The sequence below is a fragment of the Coprinopsis cinerea genome (genome assembly GCF_000182895.1).
Source record: "Coprinopsis cinerea okayama7#130 chromosome 11 map unlocalized cont3.11, whole genome shotgun sequence".
In the NCBI taxonomy this organism is placed as follows: Eukaryota; Fungi; Basidiomycota; class Agaricomycetes; order Agaricales; family Psathyrellaceae; genus Coprinopsis; species Coprinopsis cinerea.
This window is the reverse complement of record NW_003307534.1, coordinates 1,333,573-1,357,648: the sequence shown is the minus strand read 5'-3', so window position 1 is coordinate 1,357,648 and position 24,076 is coordinate 1,333,573. Positions and strand designations below refer to the sequence as shown.

Sequence of the window (24,076 nt, the reverse complement as noted above, 5' to 3'; positions counted from 1 at the left end):
GCGCATCAGAGGGCGCATCATCGGGTCGTGAATACACTCCCGTCGATAGCTTTCTCGGGTGGATAATTCTTCGGCAGTCTGGTAAGATTGATGGTTAGCTTTTGACTTCGGGTCTGCCATCATGAGGTACGCTCAGATGCTCCGGTTTGCGCTATGACGTGCCCGCTGAGGGACAGTACGAAAACTGGAAAAGAGAAAGAGCGACGAGATCCGCATAGCGAATGGCAGAGAAATTATTAGTTGAGTGTGAAAGAGAGGGTTTGAAGAAATGTGGTTAGGTGAAAGAGGAGCGATGGATAGTCTCTTCTGGTTTGTTTAATCCCAAATATAAAATACGCCCTCACTTTTATACTTTTGAACCTCCCTGATCTCGATTGACCAGCGTGTGTTCAAGGCCCGCCTTAGTCGGTCGACCGCTCTCTGAGGACAACTCGGGGCCTCAGTGGCCGACAATTGTATAGACGCTTGCGATTTCAAGGACCTACAGGTTATGTTACAAGGACTGCCTCCTCTGAAATGGCGCAAGGTCTGCGCGGGAAGTATAAATGGAGCGGGGGTCGTTCCGTACCCTACCCGTCCCTTGATACATAGATGGGTGTGATCCGTCGTGCTGATGTTGTGGATGATGAAGCACGTCCATTGGCCCAGCGTGATAGATACTGTATACCGACTCTAACAAAAACTGTGTTGGTATAGGTGGAAGGGTCGATATCGATGTGTCCACCACCTCATTGCTCCGATGATCGTCCTTCCTACTGAAATAGGCAGTGAACTCTAAAATCATCGACGAGCGCTACTTGAAAGCGCTCGGAGAACTACTCACCGCCCAGAGATTCCAGTATCCAGACCACTCACGTTGAGCATGAAAAATGGGGAAAGATCATCAATGAATCATAATGTTACTACCCATTGTGATTGTTTCTGAATTGTCCGGACATAAAATGTCAATCGATCCCGGCTATCTCCAACGTCTGCGAACAGAAGGCGAAGGCAGTGAGCGGACGCGCAGATCTGACGAAACTGATCCTGATTCAAATCATCGACGGTATTCCATTTGTTCCACTTTAAAATTGCATCTACATTTAATTAGTATGGAGGACTATGAACTTGCAGGTGGCACGAAGGAGATTAGGGCGTATCTGTGGAGCGGTCGGTCAGTGGCCCAGTCATCGCTTTTCAGGCAATATCAAGATTGTCTCGTACCGTCCATCCACCCGCCACTTTTCTCCTTGCTGATCGAGCTGTTCGGCGACCTCCTTGGGCACGCCAACCGCTACATCCGCCTTGTTGGTTCGCAAGCTGAGCAGAGGGAAAGCACCCGCAAGGGGCCCGATGGCCTCTGGGAACGGTGTCCAGGAAGGCCACTTCACGTCTCCGGTCAACCTATTCGAGGTGGCGATGAGAACTAGTAGTACTGGAGTAGACGAGAGTCAGTCTTACTTTCGATAGCTGTAAAGTGGGGGAATGTCAGACACTGGTCAAGGAGGATGCGATGGTAGGTATACGTACTTGAGGTCACCCTTGAAAATAACCAATCCACTCTTCTTGAGAGATTCAAACAATGCAGGATCATGCTCGTGCAGATTCCAGTAAGGATAAGGTGTCGTCCAGAATTCACCTGCCTTCGCGTCGGCGCCGATCGGTGTATCTAGAGGTACAGACAACTCGAATACGCCACTCTCGACGTAGGATTTCCAGCGCGAAGCCATGCCCTTGACTTGTTCGCTGACGAGGAGAGATGTGTCCTGCTCGGCGACGTCGGAGAAGAATGCAGGGTCGAGGAGTTGGTCGATGATTGTCACAAAGTCGATGGGGAGGACGTCGGAGACGAACCATGGGATCAGCTTAGGGCTATCAAGCTTGGGTATTAGTACACGATTAGAACAGGACATGGGAGAAATACATACTGGAAAACGACCTTGCTGACATAGGGAGTGTAGGTCACCAAGAAGTCCGCAAACACCAGGTCGGTGAAGAGTTCGAATCCAGCTGGCGATATCAAATGAGACGGCTTTGACAAACGAGGGCAATATTGAACGAGTACTTACAGTTATCCAGGACAAAGTCCACTCGTGCTTTATCCAGGCCTTTAACGTGGTTCCAAACTTCATCCTGATCGTCTTTGAGAATGAACTTGGAACGAGCGGCCTGTGCATCCTTCTCCACGGTCTGCAGGTTCTTGATGTCGTCTTCAGTGAGGTGAGTTAGCAGGGACAAGTCTGTCGCATTTCCCCAGAGGCACATCTGGATCATCTCTTTAAAGATGACTTCTATCTTCGAAGGGTCATTCTCTAGTTCAGACTTGTTCTTCTCTAGTTCGTGGACAGTGGTAGCGAGTTCTGTGGATGTCAGGGAAAGTGGTGAGGGACCTGCGTAGGTAGAGTAGTGTGGGTACTCACTGAAAACGGACGACCCGGAATGCTTGAAGGTCTTCGTTTTGTTGGAGAAGAAGGGATCATAGGCTTTCCAATGCTTCGTCAGGGCAAAGTAGGATCGCAGAAGGCGATATCTGTCTTCCTGTCAAATCCTGGTCGTAAGCTCCGCAGAGAGAGGGGTACTGACAGGTAACATCTGGATTTCATCGTCAGTCTCCAGTTTGACATGAAATTTCCCGACAGAACTTACTCGGCATACAACCAAGGAGCCGTGAACCAAGTATTCTTCGACTCGGACGCCAAAGCCTCCAGCTCCTTGTTATAAATCTCCTGCAGCGGTTCACCGTCATCCGGTATAGGTCTACAGTCCACATCTATATCATCTCTTCTAACCTTTGCTCAAGGAATGTCACTCACTCCAAAGCGCGATCCCGAGCCATTTCGTACTTGAGTTTACTGATCTTTCCGATGATCTGGTTGCCCTCCGCAACCTTATCCTCTAGTTCCTTCTTCTTGGTTTCGTCCTTGACATCCACCAGTTCTAGGGACATGAAATGGCAGGCGTTGTGTAGTTCGTCTATAATGGATGTTATGATAATGGGCCATCGTCGGATAACTGTGTCGTATCTTCATAGGAGGGGTCATTAGCCATTTCGTTGGATTGAGAAACTGTGGATGTTCTTACGAGAATCTATTGGAGCGGAGGGATCAGATTTCAGACTCGGAATAGCATTGGAAGATACTTACCCTGCTTTGTCTAGTGGATCGTACGGAGGATAAGGAGCTTTGAAGGACATGGTGGCTAATGAATAAGTCGCGCAACGCGATCCGCCAAAACAATCGCCCCTATTTGCAAGTTTGATCACAGCAATCGCGTCATCTCCTTCTCGTGGAACTGCTCAGAATGACTCAGAAGAAAGTCAAGTACCCAGAATATAAGAATATCATTAATCAGGGCTACCAAAAATGAAGAAACAACGGGGAACAGGAAGATCGACAGCGATTTACAAAGCGAAAGATAATGACATTTGAGAAAGACCAAAAAGAAATGTGCTACTTATGTGCCCCTAATAGGCCACGGTGACGCGTGTACATATCAATGGAAAGGGGATTGCTCGCGAAGGAGGGACAAAAGACGAGATCTACTGCTTGATTGAGTCGATTTGCTGAATTATGGATTGTGGATTAAAGCTGAAAGTGCGAAGAGAAGTGAAGAATGTGGGTGTTTCCGTTCGGTTCCATTCCGAGACCAACGAACGAGCCAGCCAGCCTCCCTGATCAAGAAAGGAAAAGAAAACATTTTCAGTGACGCCACTTCACCGCTTCCCATCCCGCCTCCTCGCCCTCCCACCCGGCGCCCTCCTGCGTCGCTTCATGGCCACTTCCCCATCAGCCCCAGGCTCGTACGAGTCCCCGTTCATCTCGTGTTGATGCCGTTTCTGCGGTATGCCTACTCGATCCCGAAGCGAGGGAGTAGGAGGAACAGGCAAATCCTTCACACCTTCCATCCGCTCAAGCAGGGAATTGCCACGGACGAGTGGAGGAGCGTGGGGTCTGTCCACGTCCATATCCGCATCACGACCCCTGCTCCGACTCCTGCTCCTACTCCTTTCCCGTGAACGTGAACGCCGACGGGGAGGAAGGGGTCGAGAGCTGTAGTCAAAAGAGTCGTTAGGATGACCTCTTCGGTGTCGATCATCGGGGTGGGCATTCCTAGTGCTGGAGGAAGGTCCGTCGTCACGAACCGGACTTCCCCACCTCCTACGCTTCTCGGCACGTTCCTGGTCGTCGACATGAGGAGGTGCTGACGGCGGTTCATGCGACGTCTTTCCTTCCTTCATTGCAAGCATCGGGTTGGCTGGCAACGGGTGAACCATGGGTGGCGGAACACCGCCGAACGACGTGCGGCCCCTTGTGGGAGACAGTGACGGTCGAGGTTGGGGTGGTTCAGCGGGCGGAGCGCGAGGTGCATATGAATCAGTCTCCCGATTGGGAGGTGGAGATTCAGTGCGCGGGGGAAGTTCGCGTCTGCTGTCTTGCGGAGATGGACGATACGAGTCCCGCAGCGGAGGTCCTGGGCGATAGTCAGGTTCATCGCGCCTGGGAGGACCACTGGGTTCGTCTCTGTAACGCCTCTCATCTTCGACACTTCCAGATCGCTAAAGAGATCAACATCAGAGGCGGTTCAACCAAGGGGTTGCAGATGGACATACCCATCCAGAGTCTCTCGCATCATATGATCCCGATGGCGCCAAATGAGGCGGAATCGGGTTGGGCTGAGACTTGCGTTGCTCGAAATCCCGAGGAGGCTGACGATTGATCAGGGTCGGGCCCACGATAAACCCAGAGGTAGACTTACAGGTGACAAAGGTCGTCTCGGAGCTCTATCGCCATCCCGCAGATGAGACGGAGGATCTCTCTGGCGATATGGCTCAGGTTCAGGAGCTGCAGAGTCGGGCTACAAGGACTCAGATCAGTATGGGGAGACAACCACAAAGGGAGTAGTAGACATACCCTTTCATAAACTTGCTTCCCAGGAGCAGGATTGTCGCGAGCGTCATCTGGTGCAGGACGTTCACTCGGCCTTGCATCTGGCGAAGGCTGTTTACGAGCTGCATCCCTGTTCGCATATCGATCACCGACAACAGGGATTTGGTTGGTCCCGCTCGCAAACCGTTCCCGCTCCCGTCTCCCTCTTCTGCCTGGCTCTCGACGGCGCTGCAACGCAGGTAGGTCAGACAGCTGACAAGCGTAATGAAAGCGACAACACTTACCTCTGGCTCTCGTGGCTCAGGGCGTTCACGGGCAGGAGGAGCAGGAGGGAGAGCAGGTGGCACCTCCCTCGCTCTCTCCGATTGACGAGCGCTATTGGGGCCATAGCCAGCAGCCGGGCGCGGTTCCTCGCGTCGCTCAGGAGACCTCTTAGGCCATCCATTATCACGAACCATCTCGCGCCCTCGTTCCGGTAAGGGCTGTCGACTGGGTGCAGCCGGCGGTGGTGGTAGTGGTGCATGCTCTGCTACAGGCGGGTTGGTATTAGCAGGTTTAGCAATATTGTTGTAACTGCCAACAGTCGCCGTAAGGGATCGAGGTCCATGAGGAGGTTTGGGCTTTGGCTCTTCTGGAGCGGGAGCGGGAGCCCGGGCCCGTCCTGTGGCAGAAGAACTCGCCCTGTAAGCCCTGGGGTTCCTCGGGGGCATAGGACCTTCGTATCCACGGCCGTCGTAGATTGGCAAGATAATGGGAGAGCTGGTAACGACGGGCTTCTTCTTTTCCTCTTGTGCCATTGCTTGTAGGCGAGTCGGGTGGATGCTTGCCATTGGATTGCCACCTCGGGTATCTGCGTCGTCTTTGGTGCTTTGAGTCGAGCCTTCGGGGTCACTGTGAGGTCGCTTCGGGTCGTCTAGACGAAGGTCCGGTCGATAATTAGAATGGTGGAAGGACCCAACCGAAGGACGCACCATAGGAATTCTTCCCCTTCGACAAGGCCTGGGAGTCTGAGTACCGATTGTCGCCTTCTGATCGTCCACCGTCTGACCTGGTCTGGTTAGTGGAATAAGGAGCAGGGGTCGCATTGCTCGATTGTGAACGCTGAGGGTCAGGATGGTCTTTCTCTCTCTGCTTCCAATGTTCCTCTTGACGCGAATCCCGGTCGTTCGATCGATCGTTTTGCCTGTTGTTGTCGGGCGACGCTCTCCTCGGTCGTTCATTGGAGGTTGATTGGCTATATCTTGCCCAGAGCTCGTCCGTCCTCACAGGTATCGTCGATGGCCTGGGCTGTCCTTCCGGCGGAACGATAGAAGGACCAAAGCGCGAAGCCTTCTCCCTTCGTCTGGCAGGACCCGGTGCGGCGGTGGCCGAGGACGACAGTTCTTCCGGCAGTACCTGAGGCCGCTCATCGTAGCTGGGCGCGAGGTGTCGATGAGCTGAAGGCGGAGGAGAAACGGAGGGCCTGCGTCCTATAAGACAGAAAAAGGGAGAGGAAATCGCAATGAGAAAAAGTTTTTGCCACGGGAATTAGGGTGGAAAATGGGAGGATAGAAAAAGGCAGAGGTGGGTTCCATGATACGACGATCGGGGTCCGCGGTTCGTTTTTAGGTTTAGGTAGGGAGGGGAGGAAGGAGGTCGTATGTGCAGGGGAAATACAAGGGAAATTCGATGCAACGCGGCCTCGACCAGGCTCTCGTCTTTGAGATGCCCGGGATTCCAAGGTGCAAGGAGGGTCGGATGCGGAGTACGGTATGAGGCTGATAACGTACTGGGTGCGGTATTGGTTTCATTCTGGAGACGAGACGAATGTTCGTCGTCAGATGGAGGTCGACCGGCTTGAAGTTCCTTGGGTAGCCTCCTGGGCTCTGCGTTGCTGGATGTCCTATCCTCTCTGGAGGGGTATTCCCTTGGAGGACTGCGTTCCCGGCGAGCGGGGACGGGAGCGTGCCTGGCCGAGGAAGATCCTTCCTCTGGCTCACGACCCCGCCATTGGCTCAATGGAGGCTCTCTAGAGTCAGCCCCAGTCACATTCCTTGAACGAGAAGAAGATGCATAGTCTCTCGAAGTGTCCGCTGCGGAGCCATTTCGATGGTCATCTCGCCTGCTGGCCGACCTTCGAGGGAGCACATCCCCTCCCGAGGGCCTGTAGTATCTGTCTTCATGAGAAAGCGGATCCGCTACCCGGTTGTGTGGCTCATCCAGCTGAGAGGAACCTCTGTGGGGCGAATTGGGCTGCGCCGCACGTTTGGAAAGTGCTGGACTTGCGGTTGCCTGCCTGCCGTCACTGACCGAGGGCGCAAGAGGCGAACCGTCACCAACAGAATGCGCGGGGCGGGTCCACCTCGATTCACGAGTCCTGGTATTCCAATAGTACGGTTCTCCTTTTCTGGAATAACGAATTTCCCAATCTGGAGGGAGGTCACGGTCGAGGTCAGTGGAGGACGGATTTTTTGTGGTAGGTGCTCCGTTAGCCTTTTTAGGTGCAGCACGACTGGATACTGATTTCATGCTGGTCGCTTTGGCGGTTGCAGGAGCAATGGGCACGTCTTGGACCGTCGGTTTTGGAGGCAGGGCGTGGGTCAAGCGGGCGGGGGGCTGGTGGATCTGTTGAGGTCGACTAGGCGAGCCATTTTTGGGCCTGGTAGAGTCCTCTCGCGAAGGTTGGGGCGCTGGTGTCGTTTCCTGCGGTCTCGAGGTCGATTCCTCCGACGAAATCTGTTTTTGAGGGACCGTCTCGTCGATGTGCGGCGTTTCTTGTCTGCGAGGCTCTGGTTCTGGGGACTCCTCTCCTAAAGAAACCGCGTCGTCGTCGTTGTCGTCGTAGTCTGTTGGGTTCGGAGCCTCTTGTTGCTGCTCATCGTCTTCGTTTCCCCAATCCAGAACCTCGTTTTCGTCGTCCATGATATGTGAAGAGTTGGAAGGTGGGTGAGAAAGGCCCCGTATCGTGGCGGCTCATTAGCCAAATTTCAAGCTCCGACTGAATGACGAAAACGCGGCCACGCCGTCGCGCCCAGCGACAACGGCGACGATATCGGAACGGTTCCTCAACGACGACGTCAACGACGATATTCTGGCTGTCCTCAGGCGCCCACGATTACACGACCCAGGCATGGTCCTGCCAACCAGCTCGTACTCCCTTGAAGATGGCGGCCGACCGTCCAACTCGTTTCGCGTTCCTCTAATCTTCAAGCGGTTACATAGATTCCAGCAAATGGTAGCTGTTAAATGGCTGTACTCGTTTGTGTGACTGGTGGTCTAACGGGTTTTACAGGATTTTGAACTGGCCGCATGGCAGTTGACATACCTTTGCTTGGCCCCCAAAAGAGTGTAAGTTGCCAACTTTGTGGTGCAGGGACGAAGAATGATATTGACCCGTGCTGTTCCTGCAGGTATCGGAACGTATACTTTCACAAACGTAAAGCTTTTTTCGATTGGCTTTGGGGCTGTAATTGATTGGCCTTTTCTCAGAGACGAAAAATCAATGGGCACGGGATGACCCAGCTATACTGGTGCTCGTAGCAGCATGCCTGTGTGGTGAGCTTACATCCGATGGTTGGACCAGACACCGTGTCGCTCATATTCCTGTGCAGTTTCAGCTGTTATATGGGGTCTGGTGTACTCGTACAATCCCTTGCAAATGCTGGGGTTGGCAGCGGTCATGATCCTCCGCGATTTCCTTCTCTCGGGTATCCTGATGGCGACCATCCTGTGGTTCACTGCAAACCGACTTCTTTTGTCTCCGCCGTCTCACTCGACGCCAGCGGATTCGTTTGTCGAATGGGCATATGCTTTCGACGTTCACACCAACGCATTTTTCCCTCTTTACCTTACCCTATACCTTGCTCAGCTATTCCTGCTCCCTATCGTCCTCAGAGACAACTGGGTATGTCTCTGGGTCGGTAATACCCTGTACCTCGTTGCGTAAGTGACTCGTTGATGTCTGCCAAGTACTCTCGGGCTTACTGGTTAATTATAGCTTCTGCCAATACACCTATGGTGTGTACCTAGGTCTGAATGGTGAGTTGCTGTTAAGCTGTAGATGGAGAGGTGATTCTGACACTGGTTGCAGCGCTTCCGTTCCTAGTACGGACAGAATTGCTGTTATCGCCCCTGCTGCCCTTATTCACAGCCTATGTGGTATCATTATTGGGCTTTAACGTTGCGAAACATGTGCTTGCGATCTACTTTCCATAGCATTGTACATAGATAGAGGAATATTTTATTCTCCTGAGGAACATCGCCAAGATCAAAAGCCGCTGTGCGGACGACAGAACCCTGAGCTTGTGTGCTTGGAATGGAGCTTGTAATCTGATCGTGGTGCACGCTTGCGGTGCGCATCATTTGCCCTTTGCCTTCGTCCCTCCACCACGTCCTGGCCACCCTTTCTCGTCACACCAACACAACGCTCCGACAATGAGCACACATATCGAAAGGGCGATTGAGAAGATTCGTACAAAGGACCAGCTCCCCGACATCGACTTTACACAGCACACCCTGGAGGATGGCAACGTTATTAGCACACAGGAACGAGTGGTCAAGGATGTATGTCGTTTGCTTTTTCTTTGTCGTCGCTGGCGGCTCATACAGCCGTTCTTTGGGGACGAATGATAGGTGCAAGCACCGGCTATGCACAAACCGACGCCAGAGCAGTTCTGGAATCGAGGAGGCCAAGATCAGACAAAACCCGACATCGCGTTCCTCAAGAATCACTTTTATCGCGAGGGCAGACTAACAGAGGAGCAAGCGTTGTGGATATTGGAAAAGGCCACAGAAATATTGAGGAAGGAGCCCAACGTTCTCCAGGTCGATGCGCCCATCACCGGTTCGTCCTTGTTCGCTCGTTATCGACGACCCAAACCCTGAATCGATCTCAATCGCAGTATGTGGCGATATTCATGGACAATACGTGCGTTTCTCTGCCACAGCGAGGATGCTACAGCTTGGCTGATAGTCGTTACCTTTCCAGTACGACCTCATGAAATTGTTCGAGGTTGGAGGTAGCCCTGCCGATACTCGGTATCTCTTCCTTGGGGACTACGTGGACCGGGGGTATTTCAGTATCGAGGTGCGTCCCCCTCCCGCATGATATTTTCTCCTTCACGTTGGTAATTCGTTCCCCAGTGTGTCCTCTACCTATGGGCACTCAAAATCTGGTACCCCGACACCCTTTTCCTCCTCCGAGGAAACCACGAATGTCGCCATCTCACCGACTACTTCACTTTCAAATTGGAATGCAAACACAAGTACTCTGAACGCGTCTACGATGCCTGCATGGAGTCCTTCTGTGCACTACCCCTGGCCGCCGTCATGAACAAACAGTTCCTTTGTATCCACGGCGGCTTGTCCCCTGAGCTCAACACCCTCGACGACCTCCGTAACGTAAGTCGAGCGTTATCTGGCACTGATGGTTATATTTATCGTTTCATAGATTGACCGGTTCCGAGAGCCACCCACCCATGGTCTCATGTGCGACATCCTGTGGGCGGATCCTGTCGAAGACTTTGGAACAGAGAAAACGTCGGAGAGCTTCTTGCACAATCATGTTCGCGGCTGCTCGTACTTCTTCACGTGAGTGCGATCAGTTTGTCAGGCGTGGCCCGTTTGTAATTCGCTTTCCAGGTACCAAGCCGCTTGCCAGTTCCTCGAGAGGAACAATCTCCTGTCTATTATTCGTGCACACGAAGCCCAGGATGCAGGGTATGTCTCCCTCGACTGTATCGTTTCATCACCCACTCATACGTGAATAGCTATCGCATGTATCGCAAGACCAAAGCAACTGGCTTCCCCTCCGTCATGACGATCTTCTCTGCCCCTAACTATCTCGACGTTTACAACAACAAGGCCGCCGTACTCAAGTACGAAAGCAATGTGATGAACATCAGACAGTTTAACTGCACCCCACATCCCTACTGGCTTCCGAATTTCATGGACGTGTTCACCTGGAGTTTGCCATTCGTTGGAGAAAAGAGTGGGTACCCCTTTATCGTCTTTCTGACTTGTTCGCTGATAGGAAGTTAGTCACCGACATGTTGGTCGCTGTGCTCAACACATGCACAAAGGAAGAGCTCGAGGAGCCTGATGAGGATCTTGCCTTGATCTCGCCCACGGCTGCAGCTGAAGAGTCGGCGGAACGGAGAAAGATTATCAAGAATAAAATCATGGCCGTCGGCCGCATGGCGCGTGTCTTTGCTCTTCTTCGGTATGACAAACATTGTTTGCTTTCTTGTTTCAACCCCATTTCTAATCGTTGCATCGCAGAGAGGAGTCGGAGAAGGTGTCGGAACTCAAAGCAGTTTCCGGATCAACCAAGCTTCCTTATGGTACTTTGGCATCTGGGACCGAGGGTATCAAGGAGGCCATCAACGGTTTCGAAGACGCGTGCGTGGAACATGCCTTTTTCATGTCTATTGGTGAATCTGACGAACGACGTTGGGATCTTACAGTCGCCGCTCCGATATCGAAAACGAACGTCTACCCCCGGAGCTGTTCGACGCCGACTCCGAGGAAGGTCGTGCCCTCATCTCGTCCTCGTCCTCCATCCCCGCCACGCCGGCCGAAGCCCAAGAGCAACCGCCCTTCTCCGCGAACGGTGTCAACGCCGGTTTGGAAAAGGCCATGGCCGATCCCCAGACGCCCCTGTCGCGGATCAGCACGTCGACGACGGGTGGCTCGTCTCCTGTTGGTGGAAGCCCCAGCCCGACTATTGGAGGGTTCAAGCGTGGTCACTCGAGGCAGGCTAGTTTGGGTACTACGATGACCAGTCCCAGTACTCGGAGAAGGAGCTTGGAGAGCACGATGTCCCTCATTCAAGGCGTTTTGGAGGGGAACGAAAAACTGAGTGAGGATGAGGATGTTGACGGGATCGCAAGCAGACTTGCGGGGTCTTCGGTGGATGCGGCGAAGAAAGGACCTGGACGATAATCTGCTTGTCTTTTTCCTTTGAGATGGGCGGTGGGGGAGGGCTGCGGTGTGTGTGTTTTTGTTGGTACACGTTTTGGCTAGGATAGATACACCCGCTCTTCTGCGATTCGTCCGTCGCTTCCTTGTCATGATTTGATTCGATTGGCGATGATGATTGATGATGATGATAAGTTTTTGGGGTTCAAGTAGGATTCAATGTTCAATTCTTGACAGCAAAGTACTTTGTCCTCTTTTTGATGATTTCTTTTTTTTTTAATCCCGTTTACCTACCTAGTACTACTACGTATACATGCATATGTTCTCTGTTGTTGTTTCGTTCTTTTGGGTCCTTTAATCCTATTTGTGAAGTGCTTCTTTTTAGCTCGTGGCCAAAGACCATGGTGGTTTTGGGATAAAATGCAATTGCAGTATATACCGGAGTTCCCCTTGGAGGGCGCCCTCTTTTCTGTATACACGGTACGGATCTTTGGTTCGGACTTTACGAGTTTAGCTTAATAACTTCTTTTTGTGGATGACAGATTGTGGATTTCAGTTCAGGTCGAGCATGTGGGGTCGTAGTTGCCTCTTCAGAGCTACGGATAGAGAAGGTACAGAAGGCGCGCTGTACGGGTACCCCTACTTCAAACTGCTGAACGGCTGAGAAGGTACCCCGGCATGCCGAGTTCGATTTCTTCTGTCAATGTCGAATGTCAGTGTTCAATGCGCTCAAGTGCTGTCCACTGGACGAGCCTATTTGGGTGTCACTGAGATCTGACTCGAGCTCGGAATTGCTTAAACGAATGGACCCTCTTTTATTACAAGCCAAGTCGATCGAGCTGTTGTGTCGGCAGTTGGGTGGAAGCTGACGTGCATGAGGACTGTAAACGTCGCTCTAAGATATCTTCGCGGGAGGGGATTTCGGAGTCCGAAGTCTGGAGTTGCAGCGAGGGAGAGGAAGGAATCTCCTCCGTCTAGTCGGGCGGGACTGATGCAGTTTTTGACCCAATGTTCGGAAACCTTATACGAACCAGACTTCAATAGCCGCGTCTTCGCGAGTTGGGAGTTGGGAGTGGAGTCGGGAGGGAATAAATAGCAGCACCAATGCTTTTAAGAGTTCGCCGCCCCTTGACAAGTTGGCTGGGCGAAACCTCTTACTAGCAAAAAGACTTCGAAAGACGAGTACATGGGCGCCACTGGAAGGGTGTTGTCGGCTTTCAGATGTAATGTGACCTTAGTCCCACTGAAGAAGTTGCTGCGGGCTGTAGGTGTTCGATTCGGAGGCTGCTGCTGCTGACCGGGAGGATCTCCCCAAGTTGAAGTTTTGCCTGCAGGTGACTCGTCCTAAATATAAATCAAAGCACCATGCAATCGTAATGTATTACGAGAGGTCTGACGCTCGTCCTGCATGTCCAAGCTCTTCAATCGCGTGCCAGAATCCAGAGGCCTGAATGTGATCTCGATGGCTGCGACCGATGACTTGGACGGGATGCCAATTTAGCTTGGGGGAAGACCGCGGCCGGCGGTTTTCATGAAAAAGATATGGTCACCGTTGGCAGGAGATGGACTTGGGGCCTGTAGATTCGATCCAAGTCGCTTTTGGCACGGGCTTGTAGGAGGTTGTGTCCTGGATGCATGCAGAGCGGCTAGCCAAGTTAAGACATCTGGAAAGGCACGTTTGACTCGGAAGGCCACGTTCAAGGCGTGTTGGGCAACGGTCGTCGGTAAATGTCGCGCGTTCGTTCATTTGTTGAGTTGAGGTCGATTTCGTGGGCGTTGTTTCGGGATACCACTGGGCATGGTGTCATTAGTGACTGAGGCCGACGCAGGTGCTACTTGGGTTAGACCCAACATATTGCTTCCACCGCGGATAGTTGTTTCAGATCGACTAAAATGAGGAGAGAAGAGTTTCCATAGAGGGGTCATGGAACAAGCGTACTGTGGTTGACCGGAATGAGGGTTGCTGTGCCAGTGATGGAGGTGTCAATTGTGCTTGGAAATCAGAGAGGAAGACCTGCTCTTTCGCGATACTGACGGAGACTCGCGCAAGTGGGCTATATTGTCCCCCAGTACAAGTTGAGCCTCACGGGGCTTGTTTTCTAATTGAAATAAGTGTTGGATGGACCAGCTCGTCCAACCCCCCAACGAGACTTTGGGAGGGCCCACGGAGAATTCGCGACAATGAGACCACCGACCACGAGGCTGCTCGATGCGGTGGAAGCGAGCCTGACCGCAGCTTTCAGCGCCAATTTTGGCAAATGATACTTGATAGAGATCTGTTCATAGGACAGGGCGGGTTAAATGGGTCAAAACCCAAGATGACTGCGTCAGAAGAGAGCTGGATCAGTAACAGAATCATTTCTCATTTGAAGAGAAATGTACTCCTTAATTTAACGTGGATTTGTGCAGCACGCATGGGAAACAGGTATCCTTTGCTTACTGTGCTAGTCGCAAATCGACAGTGGCCTTCGGGAATTTGGTAGCAGTCGAGGTCGACTAGATCTAAGTTGCTAGAACTGGCATCCTTGTCCGACTTGCCGATCCCAGTGGCTGTGCCATCTTCATCTCCGCCTTAAAGATTTCGGGTTCTTCCGATTCTCCATGTCGCAAACTTGGAAGTTGAGTTTGAACTTGGTTAGTCCTGGAGAGCATTCAACTTGGCTGCGACGTCTTGAGCGGACACAATGGCTTCGAAACATGCGGAAGAACCTGTTATCTTAGCTTTATTGGCCGAACATCTATCTCTTTCCTCTTGGACCTTATCTCGCTCCGATGGAATAGAATCCACCGGAACCGGCGGCCAGGATGCGAAGGTTTGCGTGTCTTATGCCCTCCAATCCAGGACATCTACCTCGGCAATGATAAGGGTACCTTCTTCGACTGGATGCCCACCTTATCGATGCTATGACTTCTGCGAATAGAATGGATTTTGTGTTCTCATTCCACTGCCTTATCTCAGTTAGACTGGCTTGGCTCTCTATCAGGATTCAGCACCCAACATATGCATCAAGTTACCCGGGGCTTCCTCTTGTCTGGCTTGTCCGTCTGACGACCTCATAACCCTTCTGGAGCACCCACCGACTCTTGGTCTTCCAAGGTGCACCTGGTTGAACGGCAACGGCGGCAAATGGTTCCACCACCATACACTTATCACGGCAACAAATCGGTCGCCCACCTGCGTCATACCATTCACCGCAAGGACAATCCGTTCTCTTCGAACTCTTGACACTTGCCTGACACGGACCCATGATGCAGCCTACCTAACACGTTTCCCTTGTTCTGGTTCAGATCTCCGTCATTTGAAGTCATACCTTCAGTTTCCTTCACAAAGTCACACCATGGCGCATATATGTCGTTCGGACTCCTGGGAGTTTGCGTTATTTTTACCACTGGCCAAGCTGTACCGCCCGGGGACGGCGTGTTGCTCAAGGGCTTCTGGACGGACTCTGGACCGGAAAGTACGCACTTGGTCTGTTTGCGACCTTATTTAGGAAGGATTTGCCACATCAACACCATATTGCGCCGCAGGATGCAGGATGTGTTGTTGCAACTAGGCCTTCATTGGAGGGGTATTCCTGGTAAGTACAGAGCCGGCCAGCATAGGTGTCATCTCAGTCGGAGTTCGTAACTTCTTGCTGTTTACCTGTTCATTCAATTGACACGCTTCACCCCATTCGTACATTGTGGCGTTCAGAGTATGTCCAAGGGCGAGGACTTCTGTTTATGAGCGCGCCTTTACGGAGCCGTGCCTCCCTCCGTCTGGTGACAGCAGCTCATAGATCTCAGTCCAACCTGTACCCGCAAGCGAAGCTATCTTTGGGACCCATTACTATTGTTCATACTGTAACGAGGGCCAATACGCGTTTGAATTCACAGCTTTCCCGGCAACTAGTGCGCGCCCCCCAGCGTTCTTTGGTCAGCTAGTCACACAGGCCGCCAGAAAACCATCAAGTTCTGCGTGAGAGTGAAGAAATATCAGCTCGCGATGAGCTTACTTGCGATTCGAAGCTCGCCAGAAGTGAACTCCCAATCAAACTTTGAGAAGGCACGTCCTCGCTCCTCATCCTGGCATGTGGAGGTCCCTTCTGAGTACACGTTGGGGTCTCCAACTTTCTCGTCTCCTCCCGGGCTCATATTTCATCCTCCTGGATGCATTGCAGATCCCAATGCCATCGGACTTGGAATCCGTAACGGCACGAGGCCGATGCGACTATGAGCGGTGGCTGTCAACTGACTCCATCGACTTTGAAGACTTACCTCAAAGGTTCTCTCCGGAACGAGATGAGGTCAGCGGACGGGTGGCTCTGATGGGTAATAACTTTGGGTACCTTTGCGGCCTTGAGTCTTTCCCGGATCTCAGAAGGAACGTCTTGGGGTCTATTGGAATGGTTCATAGGTTTGTATAGCGGAAGTGATCACCTGCCATCCTTCGGACGTTGCTGCTGCAAGGCCTGTCAGTTTGCTGTTAGCTTCAAGTCCGGCTCCCGGTCTATCGCCTACTATTGGGACTGAACAGAGATGACTATCGATATGAGCTCGAGGCCCTAAGGATTTCTTGGAAGTGTTTAATAGACAGGATGTGAATCGAGCTGAAAGGGCGTGTTAGTTAGCGGATGGTCCTTGGCAGCCAGGTATCACGCACACAAGAGGTACAAGATATCCCGTTCGAGCTTTATATAGTCAGTTGTGGTGAGATTGGTTAAATATGATACAGTTCACGATATTATGCCCAAGTTATTACTACAAAGTTGCCCATAATTATGTCCATGATTATGCAATGTCGATTGAGGATGAGGACAGCTGGCTCCCCGTTGAACGGGATTTTCAGAAGACATTTGAAGGCTGTCAGCTGATTACGAAGGGGGGATCGCGACATGGTGGCCTAGTCGAGAGCACAAAACGCGCGCTTCGAAATGGGTCACATCCCATATTTCCTTCGTAGCGCTGTCCAAGCCGGTGCTGCCGTGCTGTTTTTGGTTGCGAAGACGTTCATATCCTGGTCAGGTATTCGGTTCATATCAACACGGTCCCAATAACGACCAAGCACGAAGATGATGTCCTGGGCATCTCGTTCCGAACCACGACTGCGAATAAATCGATAAGATTTGAAGTGTTTATCGCTCGAGGGCATAAAGTCAACTCACATCATCCAGGACTTCAGCTTGGCGCGAATGAATTCTGAGTAGGTAAGGAAAGGCACGCCCGGGGCGTTTGGCAACTTCATCACTGCGCTATTGTCGAGTATTCGTGGTCCCGTTTCGCCAGCGGGGAGAATTTCAATCTAGAAGGCGAGGGGATTAGACGCATGACGGTGTCCGGGTAATCGCTCCATCACTTACGTCGATGACCGGAATGAATCCTCGGTAAGTGACATGGAGTCTGAAGGGAAATCAGGTCACAGTTCTTAGGGGATAAGAGAATATGAGTAACGTACCGGTTTGTCCATGTGGAATGCATGACTGTGAGGTTCTCACTACCGGCGACAGCATCACGGACGCGTCGGAACGGGTGCGCCTGCGTCAGGCCACCCTCGACGATGCAAAAGATCTCCTGGGTAGTCGGACATGGGGTCAGCGACAGCACCGGGCGCCTAGGACGCAGGATACCTACATCACTGGCAGGGTGTCTAGCCAATAATGCGGGGAACATGCTTCCGTAGAAAGCATGTCGAATGTTATGACTTTGTAGGACAGAGGAGAGAGCTGCAGCGGCTTGGACCAATCTGTTAATGTCCATGTCGAAGAGAGGGAGAGGTGGGGGAGTGAAGGTCGTTTTGATGGGGGAGAAGGACGGTAAGTGGAGGTCCATATTTAAAGGACCAGGAGGTCCAGCGGTTTCAATCGAAGAACTTAGAGAAGGAGCGATCATTAAATGCGTAATATGAGCCCACAGGAAGGAAGCCTCTCAGGCTCCAGGTTTGCAATGGGAGTATCAGCAGACGCCTGGATCACAGATCATGTCTTCATCTTACGCCGAAGACGGAATTGTCCGCTTGATCGAAAATGACCTGCTACACGTTTCCGCAACGTTTTTGGCAGGAATACGATTTGTTAGCAGTGCTTCCCGAAGGGTCTTCATGGAAAGCTTGAACGCCAATCTCACAAGCCATTAAAAGGGTCTAGAAACCTCCAGTCAGCTAGGGTATATGGACGTAGATGGGTTCTCCGAAGCTTACCGCTGCATGTCTTCGAGAACGAGGCGTGTCCCCATCCCTCAATTTCTGTGGTTTTTAAAAGAGAAAAAACAAATCATAGATGGATAGATCGGGGCCATTATCTGGGTATTTGTGAGGGTCGATCCTGCCATATAAGATGACATAGTGCGGGGAAATTACAGCGCTGCAACGAGGAACATCGATTTGGATCAGGAACAGCAGACGAGAGTTTGGGTCCTGGGACGAGGCTAAAGTTGGAGATTCACACGGTGGGTTCGTTCCCGTGATTTGGTCACGGCTGCGACTGCCAAGATTCGTCTTCACTGCGATTCACCGTGCAGTCGTCCTCATTTTGCCGCAGCGTTCGTGGCTTTCTGGCTGGTTGCGTATGCATAGGGCCTTTTGGAGACTTTGCGAAAGCAATGTAAGGCCAGATAAGGGCGCCAGAGCCTATATCACCGGCCCAACCTCGTCGACGTTACCAATTTCGCGGCAGATTCAGAATTCTCAACGGAGTGGAACTCCCGCTTGCAGACTCCTCAACAAGTCTATTTATTCGCCTGGGGCCATCCTAAGGGCTCCATCATGTCGTATTGGTCTTTATTCCAACCCATATCTTTCCACCAACACGAGGGGGATATCCTGGCTGGCCAAGGGAAAGCGGACACCAACCGAAGACGACGCACAAGAAGACCAGGAGGACGCGACGAGAGCTGCAATACTGGACAAGGTCATGAAGGGTCGACAGCCGGCAGAGCTCATGCTTCGCTGTGAGTCAATACCAACATCTCAGTCTTCCCGCAGCTTACCCCGGACTGTCCAGGCACTGTGCTCGACGCTGAAGGTTGGCTTTCATATGGTCACGGATGGACCTTAGAAGCTAATACAGAATGACCAGGCAATGTCAAGACAATATCGGGCCAATTCAAGAAGTCCGACATCTGTGCAGAACACCGTTTGCACGTACGTTCAGCCCCTTTACGACTATGTTTTCTAGAAGCCTCATGTCGATGACAGACTCGTGACCTTCGGAAAATCGATTCGAGGGTACCAAATCTGGTCCCTACTATTCTTGTTCGGAAAGAAGCCATTCTGGTCAGTGCCACTTTATGTCCAGTGTAAGGCGGTCAGTTCACCTTGGTACAGATCAATATTCTCCACATTCGCGCCCTCGTGAAGACGGATGCTGTAGTTTTGTTTGACACCTATGGTTCTGCAGATTCAAGGTTACATTCGGTATTCCTATACCACCTCGAAGTAAGGCAGCGAAGTTACCGATCGCCTGAGCTCGTTACTGACGCATCATTAGCATAATTTGAAAGCCAAGGGCTCTGGCTTGCCTTATGAGTTCAGGTAAGCTCCGCAACCTGACAGTGTTTCCAACAGGCTGAACTCATATCCTTTCCTAAAGAGCAATAGAGTCCATCATGCTCTCCGTCCTCAGCGCGCTGGAAGCGGAGATGGTGTTCATCAGAAACCTTGTCGGCGGGCTGCTGGCTGAAATGGAGGACAACATCGACCGTGACCGGTTCAAACGGCTTCTCCATTATTCTCGTCGATTAGTGAGCTTCAAGAACAGAGCCCAGCTGGTCCGTCATATGTTGTCAATCACTCTTTGAACACAAGGTTGACTTGGCTTACCCTAGGTTGAAGAGGCAATCGATGAAATTTTAACTCAAGGTTATTACCACCCATAATATCCAAGCGGTATATTGCTAAATCCAATGTAGATGAGGACATGAACGCTATGCACCTCACTGACAAGAAGAACGGTGTCACACGAGCGGTTAATGACCACGAGGACCTCGAGACTCTTCTTGAATCATTCTCGAAGCAGGTAGAGGAAATCGTAAACGAGGCAGAGACTATAGAAGTAAGGGAACCTCTCGGTCCTACGGTACAAATACTGATGAATGCTACCCCAGGCGAACGTTCAATCGACTCAAGAAATAGTAGAGCTCATTCTAGACTCAAATCGCAATGCGTTGCTTACGCTTGATCTAAAAGTACGCCCCCTTTCTCGTCCTACCAGATGAACGACCTTAACCACAGCTATGACAGGTATCTATAGCTACCTTAGGAATCGGTACTGGCGCACTCGTGGCCGGTTTATTCGGAATGAACGTACGTGATGCTGGCGCTCCCGTTTATCGAGAAGTTGATCTCGATTGGCAGTTGACGAGTCACCTGGAGGAACACCCCTACGCATTCTTCATCTTTTCAGGAGTGTCCGTCGGAGTTACTGCTTTTGTGGCCGCTTTAGGACTGCGAACGTAGGTCCATTCTTTGCTTCCTGTATTACCTTTCGCCAACGTTTCCCGTCCAGTCTGTCCAGGATCCGCAGAATTGGACTCAGCTCAAGTTCAGCTCGGCCTACGAGGAAACCGTACCTCCCTCTCCCCCTCCGCAAACGAGATACGGGAGGGTGGTCTTGACCGATTAACGCCGAACCCACACCCTAATAACCTCGCCACTCAGTCTCTACATGACGATGATCTCAACAGGAATACATCAGCGTGCTGCAGCCTCATTTCCTCTGGCCTAGCGGCCTGGATCCCATAAGGCAGTTCGAAACCAACCTTCTGCCGATCCCCAGCAGCTCTCTTTCTATTATATCCGGGACGATATATGCATCACCCCTGCTCAATTCGTCACTTCTCGGACTTGTTACACCACCCCCAGTGTCTCACCATCACCATTCCGAGCCCATAGACTAGGCTCATCTCCGGATCACACACCCCGATCCGATTCTTCGACACTAAGGACGAACGTGTAACCTTATCGAGGACGAGGGAACGTGATTTGGGGAAAAGCCTATAGGTACAGTACCACATGTGCAATCGGGAGTTAATGACCGGCATTGTATGTACACACTGTTTCTGTTTCCGTCGAGGCGTGCAATCTGGGGCTGACAGACTCTGGATTGCGAGTCGCAAATGAAATCGCCGCTGATGGCACCACCCCTCTCCATTCACTCTGTTTTTTACGTTCCTCCAGTCAGAGCACTCCACGTTGGTGGGAAGAGGATAAGCCCTTTGTTTCGGGTTTCCATGTTCCTGTCGGGTTCTGATGAATACTAAGTACAGGCCTGGCCGTGCTTCACATCGGCGGCGCGCTTGTGGATGCAGGGGCTTGCTTATCTCCTCGGAGCGTGAATTGCTAAAGCAAAGTAGCGATTCTTTAGCGCTCGGTGAGGTGACAGAATCCGTCACTCGTTTCCCCGGCTAGGTGTATGATCGTCGTTCAAAGGTTCTGTACTCGTAGTCGTCCTTGGAGATGGAGCAAACGCCTTGACTTGGAGCAACCCGCAGGCACTGTATAACCGAGGCGTGTATGCGGCTTCTCACTGAGGAATCGACGCAATCGATGTCGATTCTTCAGATAAGGATGGCGTGCGTTCTTCCCCACACTCAGATGAATGGAGAGAGAAGGTGATTTCATTGGTCATCGGTGGGGGGCAATAGCGCCATGTCAATCGGTCAGACCACTACCTTGCTAGCTCCGCGACTGAATGTCTGTTAATAACAGCTCCTGTCGGTAGTTAAAGGCTTCCTAGAGCCTGGGCACCGTTATCTTAGGTTTCACCTTGGCCTATGATGACGCTTGATTCTTCAAGTCAGCAACTTCCCTCGAAGTTGAATGCAGAGAAGGAACTTGTTATGAGCCCGATGTTGCTGTCATTAGCATTAGGGTTGAAATGGGCGGGCTTCAATCATTCCATCCTCGAGGGTGACGGCGTGAAGAGTGAACAGATTGAAGGTTGCCGCAACGTTTTCTATCCTCGAGGAGTGAGTTTCCGTGCCTTGACGGGACCGTACATTAGACTGTCAGGATGTCGAAGGGATACCAATCACAACTATGCAGGGTCTTTGATTCGCCCATCTTCGGTCCAAGTCACCCTGGTGACGGAAATGCCTTTACACCGATTTTCCAGCCTAGCCTGGGCTTCATAGTGATGACCCCGGAGCTTAGAGACATCTTAATGTCCCCGAACAAATCTAATGTGACGAGACGAAACAAATTCCAGTTTATGGAATGTTCCAAAGTTTCAGCACGACACCGTCGGGCTAGCTTATGACCGTGAACAGAAAGCCTTACCAGCATCTGACTGTCGGAATCAAATGCGTAATAATAGTTTACGGAAACTTCGGAAGGGCACTGGTAGACCTTGATGGAGGCGAGTTCATTGTCGCTATGAGTGAGAGGTTTGTAGGCTGACCTGGTGGCATGACTCCATGTATATGAGACGAGGGCAAAGCTGTAGGTCTCATCTCCGAGGGATGGGATACCGGCAGGTTGTGCAGTCGATATCGGCCTATCGATGATCTTCTGGAATCGGTACCAGCGTCCCGTACTTCCCCAAAGATCTGAATGAGAAGTGTCAAGATCCGGATGGGAAGTTGATATATCAGGCGCAGCAAAGTGTTATTCCACTTCCATTGGTAGCGATAGAGCTTGGAGTTGGGTATAGAAGGGAGTCTCAAAGGCAGGTGCGTCTTGAATAGCAATCAGAAGGTCGCGTCCGAGTCGGATAACGTCAAAGATGGCTCGTGCTCAGCCAGCTGAGAGGGTTCCCAAAAGAATTCGTCGTTTCAATGCGAGTTTTCTCTGCGTCCCTAGATCACTACCACTTGCAATAAAGATTGGCTCCATAATACCGTCCCGTCCCCTGCCTCCGCCGGGCGGATATTAAGGAAGCTACCCGTTGCATTACGATGGATGTTCGTCATGCAAAGCGGTTCAGAGGGTCTACGATGGTCATCGCGGGTAGAAATGAGGAGGACACTCCAATATGATGCGTCATGGGGAGCCTACATGAACGGTGCAAGGTTGGTCCGTGGAAAGGCCTTATGTTGGCAGCCACCGAGTAACCCGCTATTTCCTGGAAACCAGTCCGCAGGGCCCAAGGCGTGAAACGAACACACCATTCAAGGTGCGCATACAAACACTCTCTGATACCATGCGATCGCCATGGATGGTGCGTGCCAGTGTGCAGAGAAACCAGGTTCGGCCGAAGGGGCGCCAATTTGTACCATCCTCCAAACACGCCGCCGCCTTGCTCGGAATCCAGACTTTCAACCTGCATGTTCTAAATCAGTTAGAACAAAAGGGTGAAAAATACCATTGCCACAGGGACGGGCCGTCTCCCAGGGAAATTAGAGGCCCAATGGATGGTCAGATCGGAGCCGCCACATTGCTTTTGGAGAACGCATGGTACGCAATGGCCTCGAGCCATTCGTTCTTTGGCGAGCCTTGTATAGAGACACTTGCCTATAACAGTAGCAGAGCCCCGACAAAAGCTAAGAAGTAATTGACTGGACGCGGCTGACCGGCTCTGCAGACACCGCGTATGCATCGAGGTAAGCGCGTGCCGTAGGAACCCTCTCCGTAAACGTGGTCCACTTGGCCCACGGACCTTTGATCTGTATGCTGCCCTGATGCTGCCACAACAACAGGCCTCGCAAGGAGGCTTCCATCAGGCAGACCATTTCATCAAAAAAGGGCAGTTAGAGGCCAGGACTGCGTCGTGTCAGGCAGACGGGTAGGGTTAACCCACGATTTTCACCGAAAGGACCAAATCTCGTTTAGGACTCGGAGACGCTGAGGCTGAATAGTAAAAGAAACGATTAGGAAGAAACAAAAAGTTGGTTCAATCCAGGATCGAACTGGAGACCTTCTGTGTGTAAGACAGAAATCATAACCACTAGACCATTGAACCGGTAATAGGGATCTTCACATTTGGCCCCAGGGATCTAATTGCTACTACTGAACGTTGCGCCCGACTACAAGGTGACTGGCTTGAAGGCTTCCCTTCAGCTTCGAGAAATTATTTACCCTTTACGGGCAGGTATGTTCAGGCTCATCTCCTGATCTCTAGGTTGAAACCATTCAGAAAGTCAACCTCGAAGGTCTGTCCCCTTGAATAATGGAAGAAATCCTTCTGTTGAGGGAATGCATGTTCGGACTGAATGCAGACTTCTTGGCGTACCTCAGCCGTCATTTCCGATTGCCCAGTCAACAGTGACCATTCAGTATTTGCCTGCTTTCTGCTTTACGCTCGACTGTTGCAACCCACGAGGACTTCTGGACAGCTCTCGCCGAATGATCCGGGGTGGCGGAAAGTGAATCGCAGCAACTGAGCTTGGGGAGTCGAACTTTG

General features: G+C 51.6%; 8 protein-coding genes and 1 non-coding gene across 9 annotated transcripts; 4 read left to right on the top strand and 5 right to left on the bottom strand.

The window, feature by feature from the left end:
• Positions 1–1,099: 1,099 nt before the first annotated feature.
• On the bottom strand, positions 1,100–3,172 carry CC1G_05536 (DUF89 domain-containing protein; the record flags this gene model as incomplete). The annotated part of the gene is made up of 10 exons (XM_001838931.2): positions 1,100–1,139; positions 1,204–1,383; positions 1,510–1,851; positions 1,908–1,989; positions 2,049–2,369; positions 2,400–2,509; positions 2,563–2,571; positions 2,626–2,736; positions 2,793–3,002; positions 3,123–3,172. The coding sequence occupies 10 exons, from the start codon at positions 3,170–3,172 to the stop codon at positions 1,100–1,102; spliced, it is 1,455 nt and encodes a 484-aa protein (XP_001838983.2).
• Positions 3,173–3,691: 519 nt separating this feature from the next.
• Positions 3,692–7,766, bottom strand: CC1G_05537 (hypothetical protein; the record flags this gene model as incomplete). Its single annotated transcript, XM_001838932.2, has 7 exons — positions 3,692–4,534; positions 4,589–4,684; positions 4,735–4,833; positions 4,890–5,093; positions 5,150–5,778; positions 5,837–6,334; positions 6,635–7,766. The coding sequence occupies 7 exons, from the start codon at positions 7,764–7,766 to the stop codon at positions 3,692–3,694; spliced, it is 3,501 nt and encodes a 1,166-aa protein (XP_001838984.2).
• A 208-nt stretch (positions 7,767–7,974) lies between these two features.
• On the top strand, positions 7,975–9,059 carry CC1G_05538 (hypothetical protein; the record flags this gene model as incomplete). The annotated part of the gene is made up of 7 exons (XM_001838933.2): positions 7,975–8,079; positions 8,137–8,192; positions 8,255–8,280; positions 8,334–8,399; positions 8,456–8,786; positions 8,842–8,882; positions 8,935–9,059. The coding sequence occupies 7 exons, from the start codon at positions 7,975–7,977 to the stop codon at positions 9,057–9,059; spliced, it is 750 nt and encodes a 249-aa protein (XP_001838985.2).
• A 219-nt stretch (positions 9,060–9,278) lies between these two features.
• On the top strand, positions 9,279–11,786 carry CC1G_05539 (serine/threonine-protein phosphatase 2B catalytic subunit A1; the record flags this gene model as incomplete). The annotated part of the gene is made up of 11 exons (XM_001838934.1): positions 9,279–9,407; positions 9,477–9,687; positions 9,746–9,771; positions 9,832–9,930; positions 9,987–10,244; positions 10,294–10,433; positions 10,485–10,562; positions 10,613–10,833; positions 10,884–11,064; positions 11,124–11,243; positions 11,309–11,786. 11 exons carry the CDS (start codon positions 9,279–9,281, stop codon positions 11,784–11,786), a joined length of 1,941 nt encoding a protein of 646 aa, XP_001838986.1.
• Positions 11,787–14,521: 2,735 nt separating this feature from the next.
• CC1G_15719 (hypothetical protein) lies at positions 14,522–15,896 on the bottom strand (the record flags this gene model as incomplete). Its single annotated transcript, XM_002910244.1, has 4 exons — positions 14,522–14,739; positions 15,023–15,233; positions 15,502–15,521; positions 15,758–15,896. 4 exons carry the CDS (start codon positions 15,894–15,896, stop codon positions 14,522–14,524), a joined length of 588 nt encoding a protein of 195 aa, XP_002910290.1.
• A 784-nt stretch (positions 15,897–16,680) lies between these two features.
• CC1G_05540 (hypothetical protein) lies at positions 16,681–17,570 on the bottom strand (the record flags this gene model as incomplete). Its single annotated transcript, XM_001838935.2, has 5 exons — positions 16,681–16,846; positions 16,907–17,043; positions 17,102–17,141; positions 17,197–17,312; positions 17,373–17,570. 5 exons carry the CDS (start codon positions 17,568–17,570, stop codon positions 16,681–16,683), a joined length of 657 nt encoding a protein of 218 aa, XP_001838987.2.
• A 734-nt stretch (positions 17,571–18,304) lies between these two features.
• On the top strand, positions 18,305–20,359 carry CC1G_05541 (magnesium ion transporter Mrs2; the record flags this gene model as incomplete). The annotated part of the gene is made up of 9 exons (XM_001838936.2): positions 18,305–18,686; positions 18,815–18,879; positions 18,914–19,042; positions 19,226–19,269; positions 19,328–19,478; positions 19,563–19,596; positions 19,647–19,868; positions 19,988–20,189; positions 20,284–20,359. The coding sequence occupies 9 exons, from the start codon at positions 18,305–18,307 to the stop codon at positions 20,357–20,359; spliced, it is 1,305 nt and encodes a 434-aa protein (XP_001838988.2).
• A 1,025-nt stretch (positions 20,360–21,384) lies between these two features.
• On the top strand, positions 21,385–22,287 carry CC1G_05542 (hypothetical protein; the record flags this gene model as incomplete). The annotated part of the gene is made up of 5 exons (XM_001838937.2): positions 21,385–21,429; positions 21,495–21,704; positions 21,740–21,818; positions 22,052–22,121; positions 22,221–22,287. 5 exons carry the CDS (start codon positions 21,385–21,387, stop codon positions 22,285–22,287), a joined length of 471 nt encoding a protein of 156 aa, XP_001838989.2.
• A 1,275-nt stretch (positions 22,288–23,562) lies between these two features.
• Positions 23,563–23,635, bottom strand: CC1G_20247. The gene has a single exon. It is a non-coding gene; the product is annotated as a tRNA-Val (tRNA).
• Positions 23,636–24,076: the final 441 nt, after the last annotated feature.